The sequence below is a fragment of the Thunnus maccoyii genome, chromosome 23, assembly GCF_910596095.1.
Source record: "Thunnus maccoyii chromosome 23, fThuMac1.1, whole genome shotgun sequence".
NCBI lineage: Eukaryota > Metazoa > Chordata > Actinopteri > Scombriformes > Scombridae > Thunnus > Thunnus maccoyii.
The window spans coordinates 18,572,667-18,598,701 of NC_056555.1; the positions used below are offsets into that span (position 1 = coordinate 18,572,667).

Here is a 26,035-nt window from a genome sequence, read left to right on the forward strand (position 1 = left end):
TGAATATCACCAGTAAAGCTAATATCAGCTGGTATAATAATAAGCCAGCATATTGTTGCATCTCTAAGTGTAATGCTCTTCATTTACACTTGACTGACACTGATTTTTTTTTTTTTCTTGGCGCTGATCCATGAGTGGCCATGAGATTGAATGAACCTGCTGTTTGCTGTTATGCTATTAGGGTTCCTGTGTTTAAGCGCATGCTGGTGATACTCTGCCTCCAGATAAACAGCAGTGTCAGTAAATGGATCTTGGCAGTTTGAGTATTTGGGACCAGGGTCCGAAATTAACACCCACCAAGCGCCAAATGTGGGTAGATTTTCCATTTTGGCGACTAAATCTCAGTGATTGCTCGGAGGAAATTACGTATGTTTGTCCTTCCAGTGTAAACACGCACACCATATGTGTTTTTTATGCACGTCTAAACAGTGCTGCTTAACTGTAGGAGCGCTTGAGATGGTCTGAGGTGAAGGAGCGCCAACCACTGTTCACCGCACGGGGACATGAGCTACTCGACATCGCAGCTCCGGGGCTAAACTGTCACTTGCCACCGGTCTGCTGCTACCGTTAATTAAATAGCTATTATGTGGCAACATTTACGAGGAGTGAGACGACCTTTTAAAATGAAAACCCCACCGATGAAAAGGGCGACAAAGCACATAAAGTTTTGTGAGAAATGGAGGTTTGGAGATAACGGGAGTGTCAAGAGGCTGGCTGCGGTATGATGCTGAGACCATGGTGACCCCTTATGTCAATTAAATGTACTGAAATTAATGTATATATGACACAAAAAGGCAATTTATTATTTATTTATTATTTTGGTGGGTAAAAAACGTGCTTGGTCAGTGGAAATTTTTTGTCTCCTTGGCATGTGAGTCACAAAGTTAATTTCAGACACTGCTTGTGACTTGGCTTGTGATTCAAATGGACTTAAGTATTAATCTGTGTTAGCTCGGAGCTAATGTTTTTTCTTCTATTAATATATATGTTGTTTTTTTTAAATAACTGTAATTGTAATTGATAGCCTATCTTGTGAAAGATGTTGAGAAGGCCTCACTGACATCAGCATTGCTCGCTGGCACCGTTCTAAATATCAAATGTTGAAATGAAAAGTCAATACAATTTTAATAACAAGACTGATTTGCAAAATAAGATGAGACGAAATGAAGTCATTACACTGTCCTCGAACATTTTATCTCCATGTTTTATAGAGCATAAATGTCAGGTCACTGAGTCCAATCAAGCTCAGATGTTAATAGACTGTTGCGTGAATAATGAATGAACCACAGCCACTTGGGCTTCTGTATAGAGAACTAAGAATTCATTACAATGCAACATTAAAACTAAAGATGCACTGATTGCAATTTTCTTGGCCAATTCCAATTTCTGTTTTTTTTTTTTGTTTTGTTTTTTTTTTTTTAAAAAAAAGCCTGATCTGCTGATTCTGATTTTGACCAATTCCTATTTTCTTTCTTCGTGGGAACTAAAATTGACAGCATACACAAACATTTTCTAACTTTTCTTTAGTGGAAAAGTCAATTGTATGTTCAGAATAAAACACTGTTAATATAAAACATAAAACGTGAACCCAGTATTTGGTTTTCTAACTACATGATGAACTTTTAAGTTCATTGAAGTCAACTCCCACCTTATTTTCTCACTATAATATTTTTCCTAAAATCTCTTTTTTTGTGTAATCAAAAAGCACTGTATTTATATGGCAAACATCATTTCTCATTTCATTGAAATAGTGATAGAAACAAACAGCAGGATTCATGTCAGTGTGTCACATAATGAGAAAGTTAAATTAAATATAGTATAAACAAAAACAGCAGAGTCACACCTCAGTTGATATTCAATAAAACATTAATGTCAGACTTTTCCTTAAAAGGTAAAATGACCTAGTTTCAGGTAAACTGTGTGTAAGCAGCTGAACACGTCCCTGTGTGTAAACTCTGTGTTATATATAGACTGTTTTGGGCTGGACCGACTCACCATCTGTCTCATCTTGAACAGACCCTGGATGGTCCGAGTGTAGCCTCTGTGTTCAGGCTGCTGTCTGAGCCCTGGCTGTTGGTGGTCGTGATGACAGTGTGTCACATGTTGCCGGTAAATAAAATGGGTAAAATAATGTTTAAACAAATAAAAAAACGGCGAATCTCTGCTGCAGTTCAGATCATTTAGTTTTTGTGTGTGTGTGGCTGTGATGTTACTGTCTGTGCTATTGTGTGTGTGCGCAATGTGAACCATCGTGCGGCATTTATTGATGACTGACTAATTTTTACAGTTTCAGTTTAGTGGTTAATCACCATTAATCCAAGAATATGTTGTTGAAAGCTTGTTTGTGTGTTTTTAAGCAGCTGGGCTTATTTCAGTTGATTATTACCTGATCAGTGAAGGAACTCGCTTAAAATTTTCAGTCACAAAAAAGCCGACTCTATCCTGGTTTATGAATTTGACTTAGATTTGCATCCATACCACTATGCGTGTTTATTGTTTGAAGGTCAGGGAAAGATGGATGCCCTGTGCTGTGTGTTTTCAGCCCCAGAACTTGGGTAGAAAGGGGGGTATTGCTCGTCTTTCCTTACTGAGGTGGTGATGGTAGGAGGGATCAGGGTGTTGGAGATTTCAGGCCAAAGAGGAACAGGAAGTGGCTGTTTATTCTTCTCATTTCCTCTTTGAGGCTCCACTAGTGAGCCTGCTTCTTCCACTCCCTCTGCTTTTATCATTGCTGCTTGCCTAACAGACGTGTGTGTGTGTGTGTGTGTGTGTGTGTGTGTATATATATGTGTATATATATACATAAACACACACACACACACACGCATGCATACAGCTGTCTATCTAAATTGAGCAAACAAATGCACGTCTCCCTTTTTTTTATGCATATGTGGTGAGGAGATCTGCATGTTATCAGTGAAATATATTATTGCTTTGGTAGATAAGTGTCAATTTAATTCAAAGCATGGTTGTTGACTGCAACTTGAGCTTCTGTGTTCACCATATAAAAAATCACCATATTGGCAACTGCAGTTTTTCCAAATCTAATGTATGTGTATAGATTCATTGTTATGCTTGTTTACATATGAGTAGGGCATCAAATTTTAGGAGTAGATTCACTGTACTCGGCTTATTTTGCTCCACTCAAAACTGTCTAGTTCTAGTCTTGCTCTTTGCGTGAAAATGTACTCGCATTCAATCTGGATTTTGAGGCAGCGTAACTCTGGTGATGATCCATATGTGTGCTGGTAATGGCTATAAATTGATAGAATGCCTGCAGGACAGACCCTGGCATCCATACTGTCCATTTAACCTCTTGAGTTCGGAGTTTGTTGGCGTGAGCGGTGACACAGTGCCAGTACGCTGGGGGAAGGGGGGGTGGTGGGGGGGGGATGTAGTGTGGCTCATGCTCAATGCCTCTTTAGTAGATTGACTGTCAGTGACTGCTGACTGAGCTTTCTACTGTCCTCTGTATAGTAGCCTCCACATAAGGGTTCTATTATATGGAAATATCAACAGAGGTTGTATTCTGCCATCTCTCCACGGCTATATGACCTCTCTGCCTCTCCCCTCCTGGTGCCCCCTCTTGCCTTTGGACCCCTCACATGGAAACAAACTTGGCTCTCAAGTGGGGCTATTGTTTTGGCTGCTAAGCAAAAGCCCAAGTGAAACATACAGTTACAATCTCGCCGGCATTTTTCCCCCTCTTCCCCAATCCTGGTCTTCTTTTTCCATGGGAATCCCAGGGCCATATATGGTCGTCCTCAGTAGCTGCTGCAGCAGCAGCAGCAGCTAGAGCAGTGAAGGCAGAGGCTGTGTGTGCGTGTGTGTGTGTGTGTGTGTAGTCTGGTTACAGCTCCCAACAGAGCTCATCTAGTGGAGGGACCCAGCTGGTCGCCCTGCAGCGCTCTAACCCTCCCCCTCTTACCCTCTGGCCTCCTGAACCCTGCCAATTGCACAGGAGCTGTGAGCTCTTTGTCTCAGGCATAAACACATACACACACAGATGTACATCACGTAACAGAATGAATATTCACTCCATAGTCTCTCTCACAAGTATAGCTCATGTAATCCTTTTTTATTCATGTCTGGTTTATTCCATTTCCAATTTCATTCTCACTTTTTCAACTCCGTCTAGGTTCATCTTTCTAACACACACATGAAAATGCAGACACAGAACGCACTCATACTTACATGCAGGCGGTAAGAAGGAATTCCTTTTGTGGAAGTGGCTGCGCGCCTCTGAGCCGATGACGTAGGCCGTGAGGAGTGGCCAGGGCGCTGATGCCTGAAGCCCCAAGGCTAGGAGTATTACTTATCTGGGAATTTCTTCACTGGTATGCTAGTCCAGGGCCTCGCTGCTGCCTGGTTAGGTGGTTGCAGAGTGCAGTTGTACTGCTAGAGGGGGAGGGAGAGAAGTAAAGCAAGAGAGAGGCCAGGTCTGATATCCAGAAGAAGCTGCTTTGTTGTCCATACTGTTGCTTTATATGGGAGAAAACTGGTCTTTCCTTGCGAAAAAACAAAAAATAAGTCCTTGACAGTTAATATGCAGTGCACAGATTCTGAAAGCCAACTTTTTTTTCTTCTTTTTTTTTTTTGCACATGCAACGTTTAAGAAACCTTACACCAATAATACCAAGGTAATGTTTTGGCTTTCCTGACAGATACTAGAGGGTTTTGGCCATCTTCCATCTCACCACAGAAATAACAACAGTTTCACCCCCCCGCACATCACACCAAGAAGAAAAAGTCAAGAGGCTTTACTGGAAACACTAGATGATTTCATAGAAAGGCAAAAATTAGCAAGTGGAGTTCACCATGATTTTCTTGTCTTAAAGGGCACTGAGTGTCTTGTGTGGCTGTGCAGGTGCTTTGATCCCAGCCATGCCCTGCTCACAATCAAAGTGAGAGTGACTCAAAACCTTCTGCGGTTTTAAACAGCTGATTCAGAGCTAAACATCTTTCCTCATCACTGTAATAACTGGCTGGTTTATTGTAGTTTTTTACATTTAGTGAATGTAAGGTAATACCACCAACATTTCTGTGGAGACTTTTCATCGGTACTGTTTCTTCAATAGAAAATAGTCCTTTATAGAAAGAGTTGACAGTGAGGTCTGTGGATTATCTTGAGGAATCTGGACATTGTTTCTGGAAATACGTGTCGCTCTCGAGTTGAGAATGACATCATTCAATGTTTGGAGCACCACAAATGAAATTCCATTCACCACCATTGAAGACCAGACTGAAACTATGTGCATGGCTGGACACTACGAGGGAAAAGGGGGGAAAATACATATTTGTGTGTGTGTGTGATTTTTTTTTTTAGGTGAACTGATTGCTTCATGAATAATAGAGACTGAAAATTTTTGTTCAGGGTAACACTATGTACAGTATGTAGGTTTCACTTGTTCATCTGATGTGAAGGTCAGTTTGTTGACGGCTTACTGTCTCTTATGATGAAGCTGGTGGGATGTTATTGTTTGCGCCAAGATTTTATAGTGCCAGACACGTGTTCATCAGCTTAAGTGTGATATGGAACCTTTTGTATAAATATACTGTATGTTCAGAGATGGTTAAGAAGCAAGCAAGATAATTGATGCATTGATAAATATTACCAAGTTTTGAATTGCTCTGCTTTTGATTGTGACTGTGTAGAGCTGAAATAAGTCAATAAATCAATGGACAGATAATTGATGCAGCAATTTTTATAGTTTATTGTTTAAGATGTGATTGTTTGTCGTTTGTTTGATGGGTTTTTAAGCTCTTTGTGGCAGTTGCAGCTAGTTTGCCATATATAAATAAAGGTTTGAATCAACTAATATTCATAACAGTAGCTAAATTGGTTAACTCAACAAACAGGTAGCTGTTGTTGTATTTAGTTCCCTGTTTTAGGCTTCATCTGACATGCAGACTGATGGTTCTTATGACATCCCTTACCACCCAGACACATTGTTGTCAGTGACGGGTGTTATCGCGGGCACGCACCATTTACACTGTCATTGAATGTAGAATAGCTGCTAGCACAATGGGCTTAGCCGGCTGCTTGTGCTACCGAGTTCCCTGCCGCTCTCAGCAGTAAAATGTGCAGCAGCCACAAGAGCAGCTTTCTGCCTAATGCTTAAGCTCGGCCATCTGAGGGTGCTGCTAAAGGACGTCAAGGAGGAGGGGAGGGGTCTTCAAGTGTCTGCTTGATGTGGAGTGGTGCTAAATTAAGCTTGGGGCTCACTGCCTGATGGCCCATTAGATAATAAACTTACCCTTTTTTTTATAGACATACAGTAGCTAGCTATACTCCCTTTCCTATAGCAGGGGACAGTGTCTTTTTGAAGTGTTGCCTGAGGTTTCAGATTTCATATAGAATTAATCTCATGACTGCTGCTGGTGTGATGGAAGTTAGCCACTAGCTGTGTGCTTGACATTTACACCAACTGTACTGTATAGTGGTTTCATAATTTAGTTGCAGTTGTCTTCTAGCTGTAATAGCTGGTGCGGTTTTATCATAACATCCTGTAGGCCTCCATCTATGTTGTTTATTTCATAAAAGTTCTAGAGATTGTGGGTAAAGTCTTGCTAGTTGAAAAGTGAATCACCTCACTGGGTCTCTGTTTTTTTTTGAATGATATCATAAATTAAACACTATAATTAGTAGAAGTGGCACTCAAATAGTCGGGACTATAAGACATCTATTTTTTTGGCCATAAAAGGTCATGAGAACTGCTCCGATAACAGTTAAGTTATGCCTGTGAGAGGTTAAAAAAAGAAAGATGGCACCTCAAGATGCTCCTTTCAACATTAGTTTTTTGATGTTGTCTCACAGTGGTTTGCTTTCTGCGCTGCCTTCGGGGGCTATCCGAGCAACCCCCGTGTGCTTTAAAATGAAGTCTTTTCTCTATTTATTTATGTTTCTTACAAAAGCCTGACAAGGCCTGAACCCATGTTCTCTTTTTGGCTTTGTTGTCGTGGCAACAGACCGGCCTCCTTTCTTAGGTGCACGTCATGGGTGCATTTTTGGGCCTGCTTCGAGAATGGCTGAGCCCATCTTCTGTGCGGCGCTAGTAGGGAGTAGGGGCTTGAATTCCTCCATATTATTTCAGGATTAGAGAGGTCCGTATGATGAACACTGTATTGTTATGTCTTAATCTTCTCCATATTTGTCCCTACTGGTTTGGAAAGGTTTAATGAGTTAATCTGTTAATATTGCCTGTAATCAGCCCCATGCAGGTGCACTTAATTGCGTATATTAAGTGTGAGATATGCACACTGTCCTGCTTCTCTTACTTTTCCATCTCAGGGATTCGTTGGCCAATTGCAGCTCTGTTCTTTTGAAACCTTGTCTCAAAATGGCAAGTCAATACTGAAAAAGTGTTTGCATATATCCCGCTCATACAACTGGTATTTATCTAGTAAGGCAAGGCTTAAAGGCATGTGTTTGCCTGCGCCAACACTGTCTTTTTTTGTTGTTGTTTTTTTTGTGCATGTGTCATGTTTCCTTTGGGTGCTCCACATTAACTCTGGCTGACTAGAGACCGATTCTCTTTCCTCCTCTTGCATAAAGTGGCTTTTGAAACTAGTTGATTCTTGACAAATACAGATTGATTTTTCCATTGACGTATGTCTGATCTTTATTTTAATGCGCTCCAATCAGAGCACACCAACTCATAAACACGAAAGTATCGTGATTTAGAGCTGATGTGAAGAGTAGTTGGGGGAAAAAAAGTGAATTCAGAACGTTTCCCAGTTTATGTCATGGATTTTCTTGAAAAAAATACTTTACTATACTTACTTTTATACTCTGAATAATAGTTTTGAATTTTTGAAGTTTGGCCCTCGGAGCTAAGTTTAATTTTTGCCAATCTTTGTATATATATTCTAAGCCTCACTAAAAGCTTATTTTCTCACTGGATTGGGATATCCAAGAAACCCTAAAAATAATTGCAACATGTATTCATGTAAATAGTTGCTGGATGTTTTACAGTAATCAAATTGATAAAAATATTTTTTTTTCCTGAACAAATAATCTTTAATTTTCTCCAAATTGTGATTGTGTGTAGTATTAATATAGTTCTATCATCTAGAAGTTACTCGGTCCTGTGTAAATAATTGAATGCAGAATAGAGTTGCTGAATATAGCTTCAGAGTTTAAGATATCTTTACTGTATATTTTCCCAAGAAGGATTATTTTAATTTCCTTGAAACTTTTTTATGGGAAAGTGTTAATATTCATTGCAGATATATTAAAATTTTAAAGATGTTATATTTCTCCTTCATAATTAAATTTTTATTGAAGATAGCTAGTTTTTTTCATACTTTTCTTTGGCTGTAATATTACATTCAGTGGTTTTATATCATAGGTAGACATTTGCACCATGTTGACTATTTCTATGTGATACCTATTGAGGCTGTTTTTATTGGGAAATTATAGTTACAATTTTTATTGGCTTGGTTTGTTGCATACTAGATCTTATTCCATGTGTCTGGACAAAATATTAATCTTACTTCGTTAGCTCAAAACACCTATATTGTTTCTCAATTTCAAACTTTTCAGAACTAATTTCTGACATCATCAACTGGTAGCATTAGAAAACAAAGCAAGTCTGGGCTAATCCCACCTGAGACAGGTTTGGGAGGATTATTGCAAAATGCGTTGTAGCACAACCAGAAGTATATAAAAAGAATCATAATTGATTTCATCATTAAGCAGTCTAGCAAAAATCTATTCTGTTAGAGATTTTTGCAAGGTTCCATGAATTTTTTCCAAGAAAATCCATGATGTGAACTGGGAGGTTCTAGGTGAGTTGTATTAAAATGACCCGGATGTTAAGTGGTCTGTCACAACCTACAGGATCCGATGGGGTCTGTCAAAGCATTACAGAGCACTGGATCCTGCTGCACTGTGGATTTCTACAATATAAGCATTATACAGCCTGTGGTATGATGTCTCTGCTTAAATGTGACACAATTCACCTTATGTTAATGTATTTTTCCCACTCGCCCCTTCATATATTTTCACTTTTTCCATAATTTTGGTGATTTATTCATTCACTGTATATATAATATGTACTACAGTGAAGTTCCCTTTAGATTTGTTTGTTTTCCTTTTATATGTAATGTTGATATATTGCACAAATATGCTAAATATAAAATTAGGCACGTACTGGATCAGTAAATGAATGGTGTATAAATGAAGGTTTCTCCATATTTTGTGTAAATCCAGAGACTATGGAAGACATACAGAGAGAAGAAGAGAATTTATGATTATAACATTTCAGTGAGTATGGATCAACTTGACAATTAACTCAATAACAATAAACTGGTTAATGGCTCTGTGGCATCATTCATCCTCCATCCTCTGCTGCTGCTGGTCAGACTCGCTGCTGCAGGTACTGCTGGTAGAGAGGAGGGCCATATAGCTGTGAAACATAGCGGCTGCGGATGAGACGGGAGTTAACTGCCGGAAGTCAAAGACGTCGTTTAATAATTGCTCGTACTGTCTTCCTTACTTCCGGATTTTGTTGCATTTATGGCAACAAGCAGTTGTAGTTGACTCGGGCAAAGTATTACCTTAAGTCTGTGTCATCCTGTCCGCTGTGTGTATGCGTGTGTGTGTGTGTGTGTGTGTGTGTGTAGAGATCAGCCCCGCCCTTGTGCAAATAGGCTGAGGAGAGAGGCGGAGAAGCAATACTCCCATTCCCTCCCCACCAAGGTAACAAAGCAGAAAGCCCGGTCACTTTGGGCAGCATTGCCCTGCAGAAAAGTTTAAACAGGGCAAGTTGATTGGCCAATCAACTTGCCTTGCATAAACTTTTACTGGCCCGGGGCCCATCGGACGTTGATGATGCATACTTTCTGTGGATTATAGAATTGCACCAGATCGGACTTTTGACTCCCATTGACCACAACTCAGACTTTTCAACTTGAATTAATTTCTTATTAGAGATTAGTGATTTTTTTTTTTTTTTTTACTTCTCTTTTTGCTCACACTCCATAAACCCTAATGGATAATGGATAAGTATTTTCAGAAGCTGGCTACACAATGTACATTAAAGTCTATCGACCAGTCAAATGGAGCATCCTGTGTCCATTAATTAGGTTAGCACTTGATTTTTTTTTTTTTTTTTTTTTTTTTTTTTGCTGTTACGTCAACTTCCCAGAAGCCTCAGTTTCCATTAGAGAGGACCTTTTTATAAGAAATGGCAGCAAGGACTCACCCTGTAGTCCTGCCTGGATACATCAAATGAGTATGTTAGCTTGTCAGTATCTCTCAGCGCAGCAGGTCCTCAGCTTTTAAGCTCACCTCATTGAGCGGTTAATGCACAGTCTGGACCAAATACTAATCCTGCAACACTGTAAAAGTATCATTATAATCATAAAAATAAGGAATCAACCCAAAAAGCTCAACATTTCATATGCATTTTGGTGTGTCCCTTTGCTTAATGTACCATAATCAGACCCATTACATCTATTTGTATGACATCAAATTCTAGCTTAGTTGGAAATTAGGGTTTTGTGTTGCTTTGTTAAACCCCAAACTTATACTTGGCTTGTTTCATCTTTGTCCTACTCTTCTGTTTTACTGTGTAGTGCCGTCGATCTTATTGCTTTTATGCTTGTCAAGGCCTCAAGTCTTCTCCCTCCCTCAGAGACGCTGGCTAAACAGGTTTAAATGGCAATGTCTCTGCTTTAGAGTGAGTCACTCACTACATGTCTGAAGGCTTCCACTGCACAGCACAGGTCCTTTATGTCATTCGTGGGCTGACCGTAGCGTGTGAGACAGGATTAAGCCCACGATGTTGCTCAATCTAACTTCAATTAATCAGTCAGATTCCCCTCCTCTACACTGTCTGACTCACTCGCTCTGCCTGCTGTCAGATGTCAAATATTTTGTCTTTATAGGTTTTTATGACCCAGGGAGGTGAATTAGTGCAGTGTGGGGTTGCAAAAGTCTCTGCTGCCTTGCTTCATGATTACTTTGTTTAATGTATTCCTCTGTCATAGCTGAGGAGTATGCTTCCCCCCCCCAGCAGAGGTGTATTACAGGCTCTTAGACGCTAGCACCATGCTAAAAAAAGAAGGCTAGAGGATGCCACGGTGCTTTCTCTTGACTCTCTTCTTTCTCCTGTCCCTCTGGCCACTACACTCTGCACACTCTTCGATGCAGGCCACAACTCTGGCACCTGTCAGCCACAGACAATTACAGCCATTAAGGGATTACCTTTGGGTTCCAATAGCTGCTGGGCGGAGCCAGCGGAGGAACGCTGGTGACGCATTAGAGAGGGAGGTCACAACCGGCGCTGTGTTTGCCTTAAGGGGCTTGTTTCCATTCTTAGAGAAGGAGAGGACTTTGAAGAGATAATAAGTGTGTGGGGAATGACTGAAGGGGAGGATTTAGACGGGAGATTCAGATGAGATGTAGAAAGCTGCAATGATTTTTTTTGTTTTTTTAAAGTCCCATGTCATTTTTCAGAAGTCATGGTTGAAAAGGACATAAAGTTCATAACATAAAGAAGGTCCCTGATACAACAAGCCAAGGCTGACTTGTTAAATGCTACGTGCTGCCTCCCATCACTGCACATCTTTTATTAAAAGTTGTCCTTGAACAGGACACAAAAGCTATAAGTGATGGCCAACATTGCACATAATATCTGCGCTTGCATAAGAGGAAGTTGCCAGTCGTGTTCTGTATTTGTTATACATCTAAACAAAACAGGAAGCATTGGAAATATATTTGATTTAAAAAGTCACAGCTGACACTGTAAAGGGTTTCTTTGCTTTGCTTTTATGTTGTTACTTGTAGTTCTAAGCTTTATTTTAATACCATGAACCACAGCTCTGCCTTTGTTGACATTAACAAAGTGTTTACTTGAATTTGGGAGCACATTTGAGGCCATGTTTTGTGGACATGGTAGCCTCATCTGCACTTGACTTCGGCTTCCAGCTAACAAATCCACAAGGGAGATATTTCACTAGTGATAATGGCTGCAGATGTTAGCAGTTCGCTGTCTGCCCTGTAACAGATTCAAATCTGGTCTGATTAAAAAGTCCACCTGCACCTGGAGAAACTCTTTCTCAGCAGCCACACACAACCAAACCACATCATATACAAACACACACACACACACACACACACACACACACACACACACACACACTGTCAGATAAGCTCAGTGAGGCCTTTGCAGGAGCTCTTCAGCCCTGGCCATGTACGGCGTTGTAAACGGCCCAAATTTGGACAAGGATTCCAGCCAGATAGTCGTGTGCCCTGAACGTGAGGCCGCTCTGTGTTTCGTGTGTATCTGTTTCCCTTGTCAACGGTTCTGTTGTCATAGCAACCCCAGGAGAGAGAGAGAGGGCAGACAGTCCAGGCACAGTGTTCGGGGATGGGGGTTAATTGGCTTGGGGGGGAGAAATAGTTTTGTTTTAATATTGTGTAGTGATAATTGTCGTGGATTTCGATTGCTTGTCTCTTCTGATCTTTTACGACAGTGGCTATCAGTCAGTGGATGTTCATTTTATAACCGCTGCTGTGCATGTAAGATAGCCGCAGATATATTAGAGATGAAATTCCTGCTGTTTTTTGTTTTTTTCCACTTGGACTTTGTTTCTGCAGGTTACCTTGTTTTATGTGTTTTTAATGTGATGTAACTTCTTAACCCCAAGGCCTCTGTGTGTCCTGAATAAAAAGTGCACTGCAGGTTCTCTACTGCTGCTTTTCATCCATCTTCCTGTTTTGGATGCTGGGGAGAAATTTGACCTTCTTGAATGCTTTCTGCATTTCAGGCATGCGGCCAAGTAAAGCTGTTTTGCCCCGGCCATTAGCATTATTTAGCATATGATTTATCCATCTTAAAAGTCCTACTAATAGCTGACTATATATCGCACACTTACACATATGGCATTATAGTGAAATTTGTAAAGTTCAAACTTTTTGAATGAATGCTAATGCCACTACTCCAAAATATATGACAACAGGGACTTAGTGGTTAGAAGTGTTGCTCAACAGATGGAGCAACATTTTGATTGCTTAGAGAATAAATATAATAATATTGTTTACCCTTTTAATAGAAATAAACTACAGGTCTTACAAAAAGAAAGTAAAGAACACTTGACCGTACAGTGAAGCTGACTTAATCGAACCCACAGCACACCCACCCTGGCCCACTTCTGTGTCTTTAAGAAACCAAATTCTCCACCATAATGTAGGTGAAATCATAACATCTCCCACTTCATGAGTCAGAAGATCTTAAATTAGATACTTGGCACCTACAGCAGCCTATTTTTGTGGGTGTCGCTTTTGTTTTCACTGTGTCATCAATCATAAATGGTTAGGTCTGCTACACTGTGGGCTTTTAGAAAAATGGTTAAATAACATTTTGAACAGTGTGGGCGCTTTGTGTACACAAGTCTTAATTTTCCCCACTTTGTCGTCAGCGCCCCTGATCTCGATCCAATCATCATACATGTGTATATATAGATATTTTTGTTGGTCGTCTGCTTGTTTGACCCCCAGTGTATTTACTTCCCCCCCTGACTTTATACTGTGTTATGATATCCAGACAGAAATTATGTTTAGGAAATCTGAGATATCCTCCGCTGTAACATCATCTAGCGAACTGTTATGCGCCACATGCCACCGGTAGCAGCGCCTGCCCTCGTAATCCTAGTTTTAAGCTCGACTCTGAGGTCTCCTCATGTGTTTTGATGGTCTATTTGTATTCAGATCCTCCTCAGAGTACTCCAGTTTGCTCCCACACCAAACGACCGCCTACTGAAGGACTAGTTTTTGATGTATAGCGCCAGACAATGACAGTTTCTAATGATTAGGATTGATTAACTGAAGAGGACAAACACTGGGTGCCAAAATGTGCTGGCAAATATAGCTGTTTGACTTTTGTTCGACCGCAAATGTGGATTTAATTTAGTGATTCATCAGCTACTCAGTCTAGAAGAAAATATCTGGCTAATGTTCAAAGTTGACTTTTTTTTAAAAATAAAATAAAGGTAATCTTTGAAATTAAGTCTCTACATTTTTTTTGCATAAAGTAGCAGCATATAGGCAGAGCACCTCAATGCCTCCATCAGCAGTACTACTCTATGTGGTATTTCAAACTCTCCTGCTATGTGCTGGCATTTTGGTAACGCTCCGGCTGCCAAAATTCCCCAACAATTCTGAAAGCACGTGGCAATCTATCAGAGGCAGTGTAATGCTCTTTCCATCCAGGCTGTTTGTAACTATAGCACAGGCCATCCCACTGACATAATACGCACACAGAGAAACACATTGACACACGGGGCAGCTGGTGCCCCCTTGCTCCTTTTTCAGTGGCCTTACCCGTTCCCTCTCTCTCTCTCCTCTCTCCTCTCTCAGGCGTGCATAGATGACAATGTTGACATGGTGACTTTCCTGGTGGAGCATGGAGCCAGCATCAACCAACCTGACAATGAGGGCTGGATCCCCCTCCACGCCGCGTCCTCCTGCGGATACCTAGACATAGCAGAGTAAGTATCGTGTTTACATTTTTACAAGGCAGGTTATTCTTTTTCTTAGAGGCAGGCATATCTGTTTAATCAGGTTTGATTTATGCAAACTCGTCCTCGCATACTGTTTTCTGTCTAGCTTATTCTAAGAAGGAACAGTGCTCTCATCAAAACATTTCAAGTTTCAAGTTTGTGTAAAAATATCTGAGCGGTAGGGTCAGGATAAGGTTACGTTATAATGATTCAAGTGGTATTAGACACTTAAAATTTGGATTGTCAAGCACAAAGTGACATCATGATTAACATGGCTTGTTTCCACTTGAGGACTGAACTCTCCTTTCACCCTTCTGTGTCCCTTATCTGTCTTTATATTGCTGCTAGCAAGATTGATGTCAACTCAGTATGACCTACAGCACGTTACAATCCTATTTTTTTAGCTCAATACAAATTTTTTTGGCTGTAAGACAGTTTTAAGGTTGTACATTTGAGCATATATCACATTTCAGAATTTCATGTGAATCCATTAACTGAGCACATGCTAATTGCAGCATGTTTACGCTAGAAATGCATGATGTTGTTTTAACTTCCATGCCAGAATCAATATGCGAAGACCCGTCATGTCAAGTACAGTTCATGTCACATTTTAACAGGAGCACCAGCCCACATATTGCGTGTCTAAGCCACAATATGAAGGGATCAGGGTCACCCGCCGTATCTGGAATTGAGCTCTAGAGTTGCACTGTAGTATTTTCTTGCCCCTAGTCCTTTTCAGGAAAGAAGACCGCTCACAGGGCACAGAACACAACACAGAGATGTTATCAGAGGATATTTAAACAGGCTAAAGGGGGTTGAAGGAGCTCCGTTGTACTCATTGTTCAGCATATTGGGAGTGTGCTGTGACCTGCTTTACTTCTTTGTTACATTACAGGAACCCAGCTACAGATTAATCCTCACTATTGATGTTTTCCCAAAAAAAGTGACAACAACAACTACTTGCCTTAAGAAAATCCTCGTGCCACTTGTGTTCAGATTCGTTGCCAGCAAAATTTTCTGCTTGGTATTTAAATTTTAATTTGATATTGTAGAACAGTAATGTGTAAAAATGAAATATTAATTGATCTATTAAAATATATATGCAAAGATTAAGTGTTGGAAACTTGTCCGACCCTGCCAGTCTGTTTTCAGCAGGTCTTATGAATGCAGCACCAGTCCTGGGCTACTATTGCAGGAAACAATACGTTTTTTGTTGTCACATAATGAATGAAAAGGTCAAGTGGCTGGCCCGATATGGGTGACTAATGTAGACATCATGTCATAGAGAGAAACTCAGCAACCTGATGTGGGTGGCGAACTCTCAGTAGACCCATTTTAATCCCAGTATCCCCATTCACAGTAACGGGAACTCTGAAGCAGGACGGTATCTCTAAGCCCCTAGTGTCACCACAGCCAGCTAATGATAGGGTTGGTTAAGAATCCCACAGTGGGACTCCAGACCACAAAGCCATCAAACCTAGTAAAGCTGACCCAAAATAGGCAGAATAGAAAGTCCAATCAAGAAGATATAAAAGTTTTGAAATGTAACTCTAGTCAGTCAGCTGCCATTTAGGGGGAAGTCATAAGCACTGAGTGTGTTTCAAGTGGTGTGTAGGCCTAATGAGAAGGGTCTGAGTCTCACCGCAGCTGTAATTGGAAGCAGCTGAAGTCAAGATGTTGAATGGTTAAAAAGGTCTTGAATCACTACTGGGGGGGGGAGAAACACTTTGAGTGAAGGACATGACAAAGCCAACTAGGTAGCCATGACTACATTGTTACATGCTTATTTTAGAGCTTTAGTTAGATATTGGTTAAAGAGGAATTTACGGGTTAGCTGCAGATGCCTCATGCATGACAAGTCAGTACACGGTCATGCAAAAAAGAAGAGTGAAGAGCTGCGATATTCATTCATTTAAGACTAAATCGCCTGTGAAAACAAAGATCCGCAGTTATCTTTCTTCTAAAAACGCACATCCTCATCCTCTCCTTCAGCTAGCATCCCAGTACTATCAAGGAAAACCTCCCCACTGGATACTGGCTGTGTTGACACAAACTGTGCAGTAGGCCCAAACAACGTTACAGTTAAATCCTTAATCTGACAGATGAGGCGCATTAGAAATTCTACGCCAAATGGTATCAATTAAAAATGTATCATTACAGTATGTGTTATATAAAAGTATCCAAAAAATGCTTAGTATTCTTGTTTAATTACCTAAAAACTTAATCAGATAATCTATTATTTAAATTAATAAAATAGTATTAATAATATACTGTAGTCTTAGCCAGAAGGGGATGATTAAATAATGCATCATTCTCACATTAAGGTCATGGTTTTATCTTCATTTTAAACTAAAAAGTTTAAAAGTAACTCTGCTTGGCTTTTAAATATCTTGTTTGCACGCAACCTGCAAGGTGCAGCTCCTATGCTCTTTAGTACCAAAGTTGGCAAATGATAACAACGAACGCTTCAACGGCATCTGTAATTTCAGTTACCGTGGTTATGCAAGACGAGCTGGACGGTACATGAGTGTAAAATCCTGTCTGGATTTGTGCCACTCCTCACTCAGACTCTTCAATTTCTTTATTTCTTAGGTGTGGCATGTTTACTATGTTTGCACAGCCTGAGAAAGACCCTCTTCCATTGAATTACATTGTGTGACTTGCGTGCCATGAGTTTTTTGGACTCGTGCCATTAGAATCTTGCTTTTTTTGAACGTGCACCATGGTCGTTTACCTTTTGACATATAGTGTTTGCCAAAACTTGAGTAACTTTTGTGCACTATAAACATGCCCTCTCTTCTCTAGTCTACATAGTATTTGATACAAGTTCAAGACCGCAGCAATTTTGAAAACGGTTAATTATATATTGTAATTATTGTAATTATTTCAATACATGTAATCTTGCCTAGAGGTGTCAAAAGATGTGACTGGCAAAACAGGAGATGCAGACTGTGGTGCAGCGTCAACCAAAGTTGGCACCGAACCAAAAGCAACATTACACAGCTCCTGTCCAACTGTTTCCTCATCAGTTAAAGGAAGCTACAGTCGCCTTTACCTCTTTTTTCTTTTTTACCCTATCATGTTTGACTGCAGACTTTTATCAATTCAAAAAATGATCTGCATTATTCTATAAATGTCTTGTTGGCTCAAAACTTAAAATGTTTGTGTTGTTGTTGTTGTTGTTGCAGGTATCTTATAAGTCAGGGTGCCAATGTAGGAGTTGTGAACAGTGAGGGTGAGACGCCTCTGGACATTGCTGAGGAAGAGGCAATGGAAGAGCTCCTGCAAAACGAGATCAACCGACAAGGTACAGTACTACAGACATCATAAACTCCACCCTCCGGTCCATACTGGAATATGTGACCTTGACCACCACTTACAAATGCCTTTTTATAAAAAATGTACTGCAGAGTATTAGTGTATCAAGTGAATTTAACCGCTGATAATACAGCTAAGATAGCCTGAGCAGATGCAGACTTTTATTGTGAAAGCAAGAAGAAAGAGTGGAGGCAATGCTGGACTTTTTTTTTTTTGTTTTTGTTGTTGTTGGTTCTGATATTTGGGAGTGTTGTGAAGGTGTTCCAAGGTTAAGTGTTAGTGTGCAATCCGGTTTCATCATATCATGTCTAGATGTGATAACCGTGTTAATAAAAATACAGGGATTAGGGGCCCTGTGTGTGTATGTCATGCATGTATGAGTATGTTGTCAGATAGGATCAGAGTTCTCATTGAGTGTCAGTCACCTGCTGTTTTTCCACTTGCTCGCTTGAGGAAAACTTACATAATATAGACAAGTGATCCAGCTGCGTTCTGAGCTGTCATGTGATGATTCAAAACTGAAAAGTCGGGTCTTTCTATTTTTGGCCAGGGCTCTCTTGAGATGATGAAAGGCCCTCCCCTATGGTGAGAGGCTACTTGCAGACGTGTTGTGTCTATGGTACCTTTTTGCCATTCCTTCAACAAGCTTTACACCCTCACATAAAAACCCTCACGTAAAAGCAGAAATTTTCTTGTCATTTAAACCTCGTTATACAAACATCTTACAGCAACCCCAATAGAAATGTATATGATGAGCTTGTCCACAGTGTCAGAAGATGCACAGTTTCTATGTAATATGTCTTTCAACTGCATTGACATACACTGTTTGCAGTAGTGGTTTAGTATCTCCAGAAACTTAAAGAAAAAAAGGTGTCTGTATGCTGTCAAACTCCTTACAGTCCAAGAGTTTGAAAGCACATGGCATGTAGTGATAATTACTCACAGAATGCTGTTTACATGCTACGCTCCTTGAACGTATTATGTAACGATGGCGAGAGTTGCACCCACCTGAATCTCAAGGGTTTTGGCCAGCGGCAGCTGTCGGCTTTGATTTGCCAATTCCTGATAGATGTGATGCTTGCTTTGGAACATCTGCATGCTACCTCTGTTAACATCCATCAGAAACCAAGCCAAATGTGCTTCTGCATTTACTCACTAGATGCTCACGGACTTCACAGAGCTAGAGCTTGAATTCCTCTTTATTACGTAGACCTTTTTATGTATTCAAGGTTGATTATTAATTTATATATTCATTAATGCTTGCCTAAAAGTGCTTTCGAGGTACAGTATAATTCCACTGAAGAGTGAATGTGCAATGATCCTGGCCTCGGGGAAGCTGCACACAATCCACAGCTCGGTTCTCTGTGCTAGAGGTAGCAGGCAGCATTATGCAACTAGCTGTTGTGTAACACTTCTGTATGTTTGTAATGTGATTTTCTCCTGTCAAAGAGATACCAGTCATGGGGTTAAACTTGTTAGCGAGCGGCCATGGTTTCCCCCTTGGCAGAGACAACCTCTAGATCCTCTCCTTGACCCTGATTAGGTCAAGTGACCAGGCGGCCCTGCCACCCTCCCCTCCTCCCTCCTCCCTCCATCAGCTGCTTCATGAATACTGCTGCCTGTCCTTGTAATGAACCGAAGGATGACAATCTCACCAGTGGCTCTAACTCACGCTCTGTCCCTGTTAGTTTGTGTGCTGAGGGGACAGGAGGGTCATTTGTAACGGGCTGGCAGCAGTTTCCTCTCCGTGCAAAATAAAATATTATTTTTGTTCCCGGTTCTCTTGATTTTTCTAAAACATCGGGAACTATGTTAACCACTGAGGATCCTGGTGCTCGCTTTAGGGCTGATTTCTTTAGATGTTTCATTTGGCCTTTACTAGACATACTGTAGGTATATGATCAGTGAGGTGAAGGTGGGGGAGACAAATCCTTTTTTGGTCTATTGGATTTTGTCTTTATCTTCTCAATGCTCAGGTAGAAGATGCCGTTCTCTTGTAAAAACTCTGCTTTGAACTGCTGCCAGCTCCTCCACTCGGCTCTTTCTGTAGTCCTACTTAGAGACCATTAGGCTCCCTGCTTTTTATAGACACAGTGTAGGCTACTTCCCAAGAGATCACGGGACGCTGCCCTACCTGGCCAGTTCCCATTCCCTACATTAACTGAACTGGCCTAATGAAGTTTAAGTCCGTTTTCTTTCCTAGCACATGTTTATTGCACTTTCTCCTATATCTCATTGACATGGTGATAGCTCAACTTTGGATTCTGCCTGCTATGTGATGTCTTGATTTGATTAGATGAAGTTGCGCCATACATACCTTGAACTGAATTTTCTCTCTATGTCCAAAAATATGCAGGTTTAAAATCAGTTGAACACATTTACAGCACAGTTTGACTAAATGTCTCAATGCAAGTAAATCATTTCATTGATTTACATGATTCAGTATGTTTTTATTCAACTTGCATTGAAGTTTCTAATATTTTTCGTGACTTTAAAATGTGAGAATCTTTTGGCGGGTATTGCTAAGTTCACTGACTAGTTGACCATGGTGTGACAACTCCCCAGTCTCTGTTTTAAACTCAATCTGTTTAAAATATTACAAATGAAACTTGAAATCCAATCAAGACTTAACTCAGATTTTGAGTCATCTTTTTCCCATTTGGTTTCACTCCCTTATACTCAGCTCACGTATCCTCTTAATAAGCAACATGTCCAGTCTTAAACAAGTCTGTGTTGTGTTTGTTACAAAGTGGATAGATTTTCGCCACAATATTTAAGGATCGTAGACCGATTTTTAGATCCCTAGATGTTCCTCTCCAACTAGCAGGGGCCTAAACCTCCAGGTAAAGTTAGACTTTTCTTCTGCTTACTGCTTTTCTCAAGCCAAACTCACAGAAACACTTGTCTTCTTTTATTGGTTTAAAAGCTCGAGGCAATCATGAGCTTTCTCGGGTGTCAGGAAATGAGTGATGATGTATCCTTGAGAGTAGAACAAAACCTATAAGATCAGCTGAACGTTTGGCTCCGACCCCAGAGCACACACTCCTTGAATCACTGTTTATGTAGTCGAACGCAGTTAATGCTCAGCTGACAAGACGACGACTCATGCAACGGTGCGTCTCGTGTTCCAACTAGGCGTCAACAAGACAATACAGGCGTGTTTTTTCACTGCTGCCCTGCGTGCAGCGTATAGCTTAGACAGACATGTTGACCCACTTAACCAGCTGAGGCCTGTGTGTTTTCAGCAGCTACTCCATCGTCAAATTGACAGAATATTGGCACAAAACCGTTTGTCAAAGCAGGATAAGGAACTTGACAACACCCTCTAGCGTTTAGAGAAGTTGCCAGAAAAATTTAATGTGTATGGATGTCATTATTGTAGTGTTTTTATAGCAATGTTTGAACATGCTATGATGTAGTAAAATATTTTATGCTTTCTTCTACTGTAATCCGTAGTCACAAACTAATGTAATGCATTCCAAACATTCACATACCTTCTTGTAGATGTAATACAACTAATAATAGATATCTGGTTGTAATTGTGCCTCATTCTCTTTACTCCATTGTCTGAGTTCAGTGTTACAGTTGGCAGCCTTTTCCTAAGTAGCAGGTAATCCTCGGATGCCAGTTTGACAGTATCGGCCTCCTCCGTGTCTCCCCCCAGGTGTGGATATCGAGGCGGCCCGGAAAGAGGAGGAACGGATCATGCTGAGGGACGCCCGGCAGTGGCTCAACAGCGGCCAGATCCAAGACACCCGGCACGCCAAGTCCGGAGGAACGGCCCTCCACGTAGCTGCTGCGAAAGGATACGTCGAGGTTTTAAAGTAAGCAGTGATCTTGAGTTCACAGGTAGTGAGATCAATGTAAGATTGTTATGTTTTGGCATCTGTCACCCTTTTTCCATTCGAAGCAAACGTCATTGCCAACGCGTTTTATAGCTCGTTGTTAAATAAAGCCTTCCCTGTAAGTTACATTATGTGAATTCTGTTAATAGTCATGCCAGTAAATCTTAGCATCAGGCTTTTTTTTTTCCTTTGCTAATACCAAACATATCTTGATCTCTGCGTCTTGTCAATGCGTTGTCCTGACATTGTCTCTGTGGGCTGTTAATACAGCTACACTGCTCGAGGATAGGAACTACAGCCGCCTGTCCATCTGTTCTGGGAAGCCGGCCAGCACACTCTACTGCCATAGATAGCTCTGAGAACTCTGATGTTTAGTGCAACTACCATACATACACAAGACGGGGATCTAAATGTTTTTTTTCCGTCTTGGCAGATTTATTGGCTGAAATATTAAGGTTTTAAAATTCACCAACTTCATCCTGCTCTTGTTTAGGGATGACGATTTTTTTTTTTTTCAGATTATGTGTCCATGTGTTTAGGGGGTGGACTCTGTATCTCATAAATCTGACCTGGCGTTATAATACTGACGCACTTCTAAAAGCCTGGGCGCTGGCAGCACCTTGAAAGATTAGTTTACAGAACTAAATCCGAGAAAACCAGATTTGCTTATTCTAACAAAAACTATTTTTGTGTCGTCCCCCCTCACCCCCCCACCTCTCTCTCTCTCTCTCTCTCTCTCTCTCTCTCTCTCTCTCTCACTCTCACACTCCCCACTCCTTCACTGTGCAGGCTTTTAATCCAAGCAGGGTATGATGTAAATATTAAGGACTATGATGGCTGGACTCCTCTACATGCAGCAGCACACTGGGGCAAAGAGGAGGCATGTAGGATACTAGTGGAGCACCTATGTGACATGGACCTCATTAATAAAATGGTGAGTTTCCGGAACCGTTTACTATTTTGTATTTCACTTTCAAATCGGCATTTTTGAGAACTTTTGTTTTATTTCTTTTTCCTCAGGGCCAGACAGCTTTTGATGTAGCAGATGAAGATGTTCTGGGATACTTAGAAGAACTACAAAAGAAACAAAATCTTGTAAGTCAGTGTGGCTGCTGATTACATAATCAATAATGTAAATTTGTTTATCTCATTTTGACAGGAGGAGGTGTCTTGCTGTTTTTGGCCCTGTTAGCATTACTGATTTTTTTGTTTTGTTTTCTTTATTCCAGCTGATGAGTGAGAAGAAAGATGTTAAGAAGTCTCCTTTGATTGAAACGACAACCCCAGGGGACAACAACCAATCACTAAAACCACTCAAGAGGTAAATAACTTAATGGTGAAAAATAATCAACGGAAACTAAATGTGTTTTCGGGAGTCAGAAAACTGCCTTCAGCACAGGCATAACTTATTAAACTTCTTTTTGGTGAAAATATTTTATTTTATTTCTATTCTCTTACTATACAATAATATTTAATATTGTCCTCCTATACTGATGTTTGTATTTCTGTTAAATTTGTTGTGCTGCAGCAAAGAAACACTGCTTCTGGAGCCAGAAAAGAGCGCTCCACGCATCGAGACCTTAGAACCTGAGAAGGTGGATGAAGAAGAGGAGGGAAAGAAGGACGAATCAAGCTGCTCCAGTGAGGAAGAGGAGGAGGAAGATTCAGAGTCGGAGACTGAAGCAGGTACAGTGTTATGTGTGTCTTTTTTTTTTTTAGACTTGTGTGGTATCACTAAATCAAGTCTGAAACCAAAACCTTTTCTATTTGCTATTTAAATGATCTACTTAAAGTTTGATTCATTCAGCGGTCAAAACAAGACACATTTGTATCATCCTGTCAGTATTTAACCATTTTATTAAGTGTTCTCCACTAAGTAGGCTCTAACTTGTAATATTTTGAAAAGTATCACAGGCGCAGCTGATATATTATTTTTATTGTTTTCATTGATTCCTATTTATTGCCTTTAATGACACTCACACCTTTTTTCTTTCCAACCCCTCCAGATAAGAGCAAGCCTTCAGCGTCAGTGAGCAACAGCACAACACCCACCCCAGCTAGCATCACCGTGTCATCTCCAACTAGCCCGACCAACCAGTTGACGACTCCCACTTCCCCAACAAAGAAGGTACAACCTGTTACCAGACAGCTGCCACATTACTGGCATTACAAAAAAAAAAAAACCCTGCAACATACGGATCTAACTAAACTGAACAAGCAGTGTTTGATTGATTTTTTTTAAAAGGCCTTGGGGGGAAATTAAAAGCTACAACACAGCCATGAAGTAAACATGTCACTATTCTACCTTCAAACTACTTAAAGCAGTAACTACACCTCCTCTATTACAGACAGCTTTGGCAACTTTGTTCTACTAAGACGAGTTGGCACTTAATTATGTATACAACTCAATGAAATTCTCCATCTATTTAGTCCTCCCTCACCCTTGAACACAAACCTAATTTCACAGCCAGCTGAAGATACTCATGGTTTAGATAAATTAGTTTACAGTTCATACTCTAGGCCATCACAGAAATAGTTGTTCCTGGTTGTGATTTGCTGTTCATGTTGCAGCACACAAAAGCTAACAAATGTCAAAGAGGTCTTGAGAAAGAAAGAATTACAACTTGTTGCTGCCATTTAACAAACATGGCAACGTGCTGCACAGGGGGAAATGATTTGCGGCCAGTTCTGGATGATAAAAGTTTTCTATTGGACTGTCTGGCTCACAGTTAGGACACCAGGAGTCTAGAGAGTATAGAGCAGTGAACTGGTTGGTTGTTGGGAGTAAAAGCAGCTTGTGTGTTTCCTCTTTTGAGTCTGCTGCCCTCTGCTGGCAAAACGAGGCCAAGCATGTAACCTGCGTGAGCCTGGTATATCTCTCCGAGGGTTCATTCAGTCCACTGGCTGAAATGATTACTTCATGTGACACCCTGTGTAACCGTTGGAGAGGTGTCTTCAAGTGTTTTGTGTGGCCTCAGTTATAAAAAGAAAAAATGTAGGGCTGACAATTAAATGACAACTAAATAGACCTCACATTAATTCCTTTCTGTCATATGAAACAGCTGCAGTGAAATATTGCAGTTATCCTTTCAGACTCCTGAAAGCAGCTTAAATAGAAGAATACTTTCACAGCATTCTGTCCTCTTTCTGTAATTTTACACCTTATTTGATGTCATGCAGTCAGTGGCCAAGCATCCAGGACTTTCTGAATGTTTTTTTTCCTATTTTCTGCTTCTTTTCTTGCCATAATTTTCTTGTTCCGATCCTTCTTCGACGCCTAGCGCTCACACATCACAATGTCTTCTGTCTAACAAGAGTGAACAAAACATTAACAACATCCAGTTTTGACACTACCAGATGTTTGTTGGATTTGCCACTTATTCCAACTGAAAACAGTAATGGTAGTCCCCCCCTTTGGTTTGGCAGTAAGCATTGTGTGGTGTGACTAGGCCTTTAAAAAATCTGTCCTTGCCATAAAGTGTGTTTCTTTTGCTGCTGCTTCAGTCTTATTCTGGCTTTTTCTCTGTCTCAACCTCCCTGCCTTCCCCTCCCCTCTTTCTCTCTGCGTCTTTCTCATCCCCGGGCTCTTGTCTTGGTTGGCTTTAGTTTGATTGTATTACTCCCCTCATGCCTGTGGCGGAGCCAGGCTGTCCTGCATTGTGGCGTCAAGGCTTGCGCAAAACTGGCATTTCTCTTGTGCCCAAAAAACCTATGGTGAGGCATTGGTGTGCACCAGAGTTCTTCTCTCATCCTACATGCACCTGTGCACTTACAAAGTACTTAACACTCCCCCGTAACCGCCCTGGTCCGATCCAGGTGATGCTGATTTGAACTTCCCTAACGCTGACTCTCTCACTCATCAATCCTACATGGTGTTGTTTTCACTTGTAATCAACAAACGCACTGTCCTATTTGTGCTTTCACCTTGTGTCTGTGTGGCTTCTGTGTTTTTTTTTGTCTAGTTGCTTGTCAGCTTTTGATAGTTTGTTTTGAATATATATATATGGCCAGACTTGTGTGAAAACTACAGATCAGACCCTAAAACACCAACAGGATGAATGGACGCTTTCACCACCCGTTGTCCAAGACTGTTCCTTTGATAAAATGACCAAAATGAATTCAAAGTCCTAGTAGACTCAGTCAGGTATAGGTGTTTTTTTTTGCTCTGAACCTGGATGTGATTGTACCTATTAACTGGCATGTCCTTCCTTTAAAAACGTCTCCTCCTGGTCTCATCATTTAAACCTAATTGTTGCAGCTTCGGAAGATTAATCAAAACTGTTTTTGACCTCTGTCTTGACCTGATTGACCTTTTGTGTTACTCACCAAGTCGACTAAAAACCTAATTTGATATATCGTCCTAC

The 26,035-nt window shown here is 40.7% G+C and overlaps 1 protein-coding gene across 5 annotated transcripts in view; it reads left to right on the plus strand.

Annotated features, from left to right (window-relative positions):
• The window catches only part of ppp1r12a (protein phosphatase 1, regulatory subunit 12A), a 53,957-nt gene that overhangs the window by 9,452 nt on the left and 18,470 nt on the right, over positions 1–26,035 (plus strand). For all 5 annotated transcript variants that reach the window (XM_042403254.1, XM_042403256.1, XM_042403257.1 and 2 more), the window contains exons 2-9: positions 14,366–14,496; positions 17,697–17,815; positions 21,491–21,650; positions 22,461–22,605; positions 22,692–22,766; positions 22,901–22,992; positions 23,200–23,357; positions 23,678–23,799. In XM_042403254.1, the coding sequence (XP_042259188.1) occupies positions 14,366–14,496; positions 17,697–17,815; positions 21,491–21,650; positions 22,461–22,605; positions 22,692–22,766; positions 22,901–22,992; positions 23,200–23,357; positions 23,678–23,799 (1,002 nt within the window). The remainder of the gene's footprint in view (positions 1–14,365; positions 14,497–17,696; positions 17,816–21,490; positions 21,651–22,460; positions 22,606–22,691; positions 22,767–22,900; positions 22,993–23,199; positions 23,358–23,677; positions 23,800–26,035) is intronic.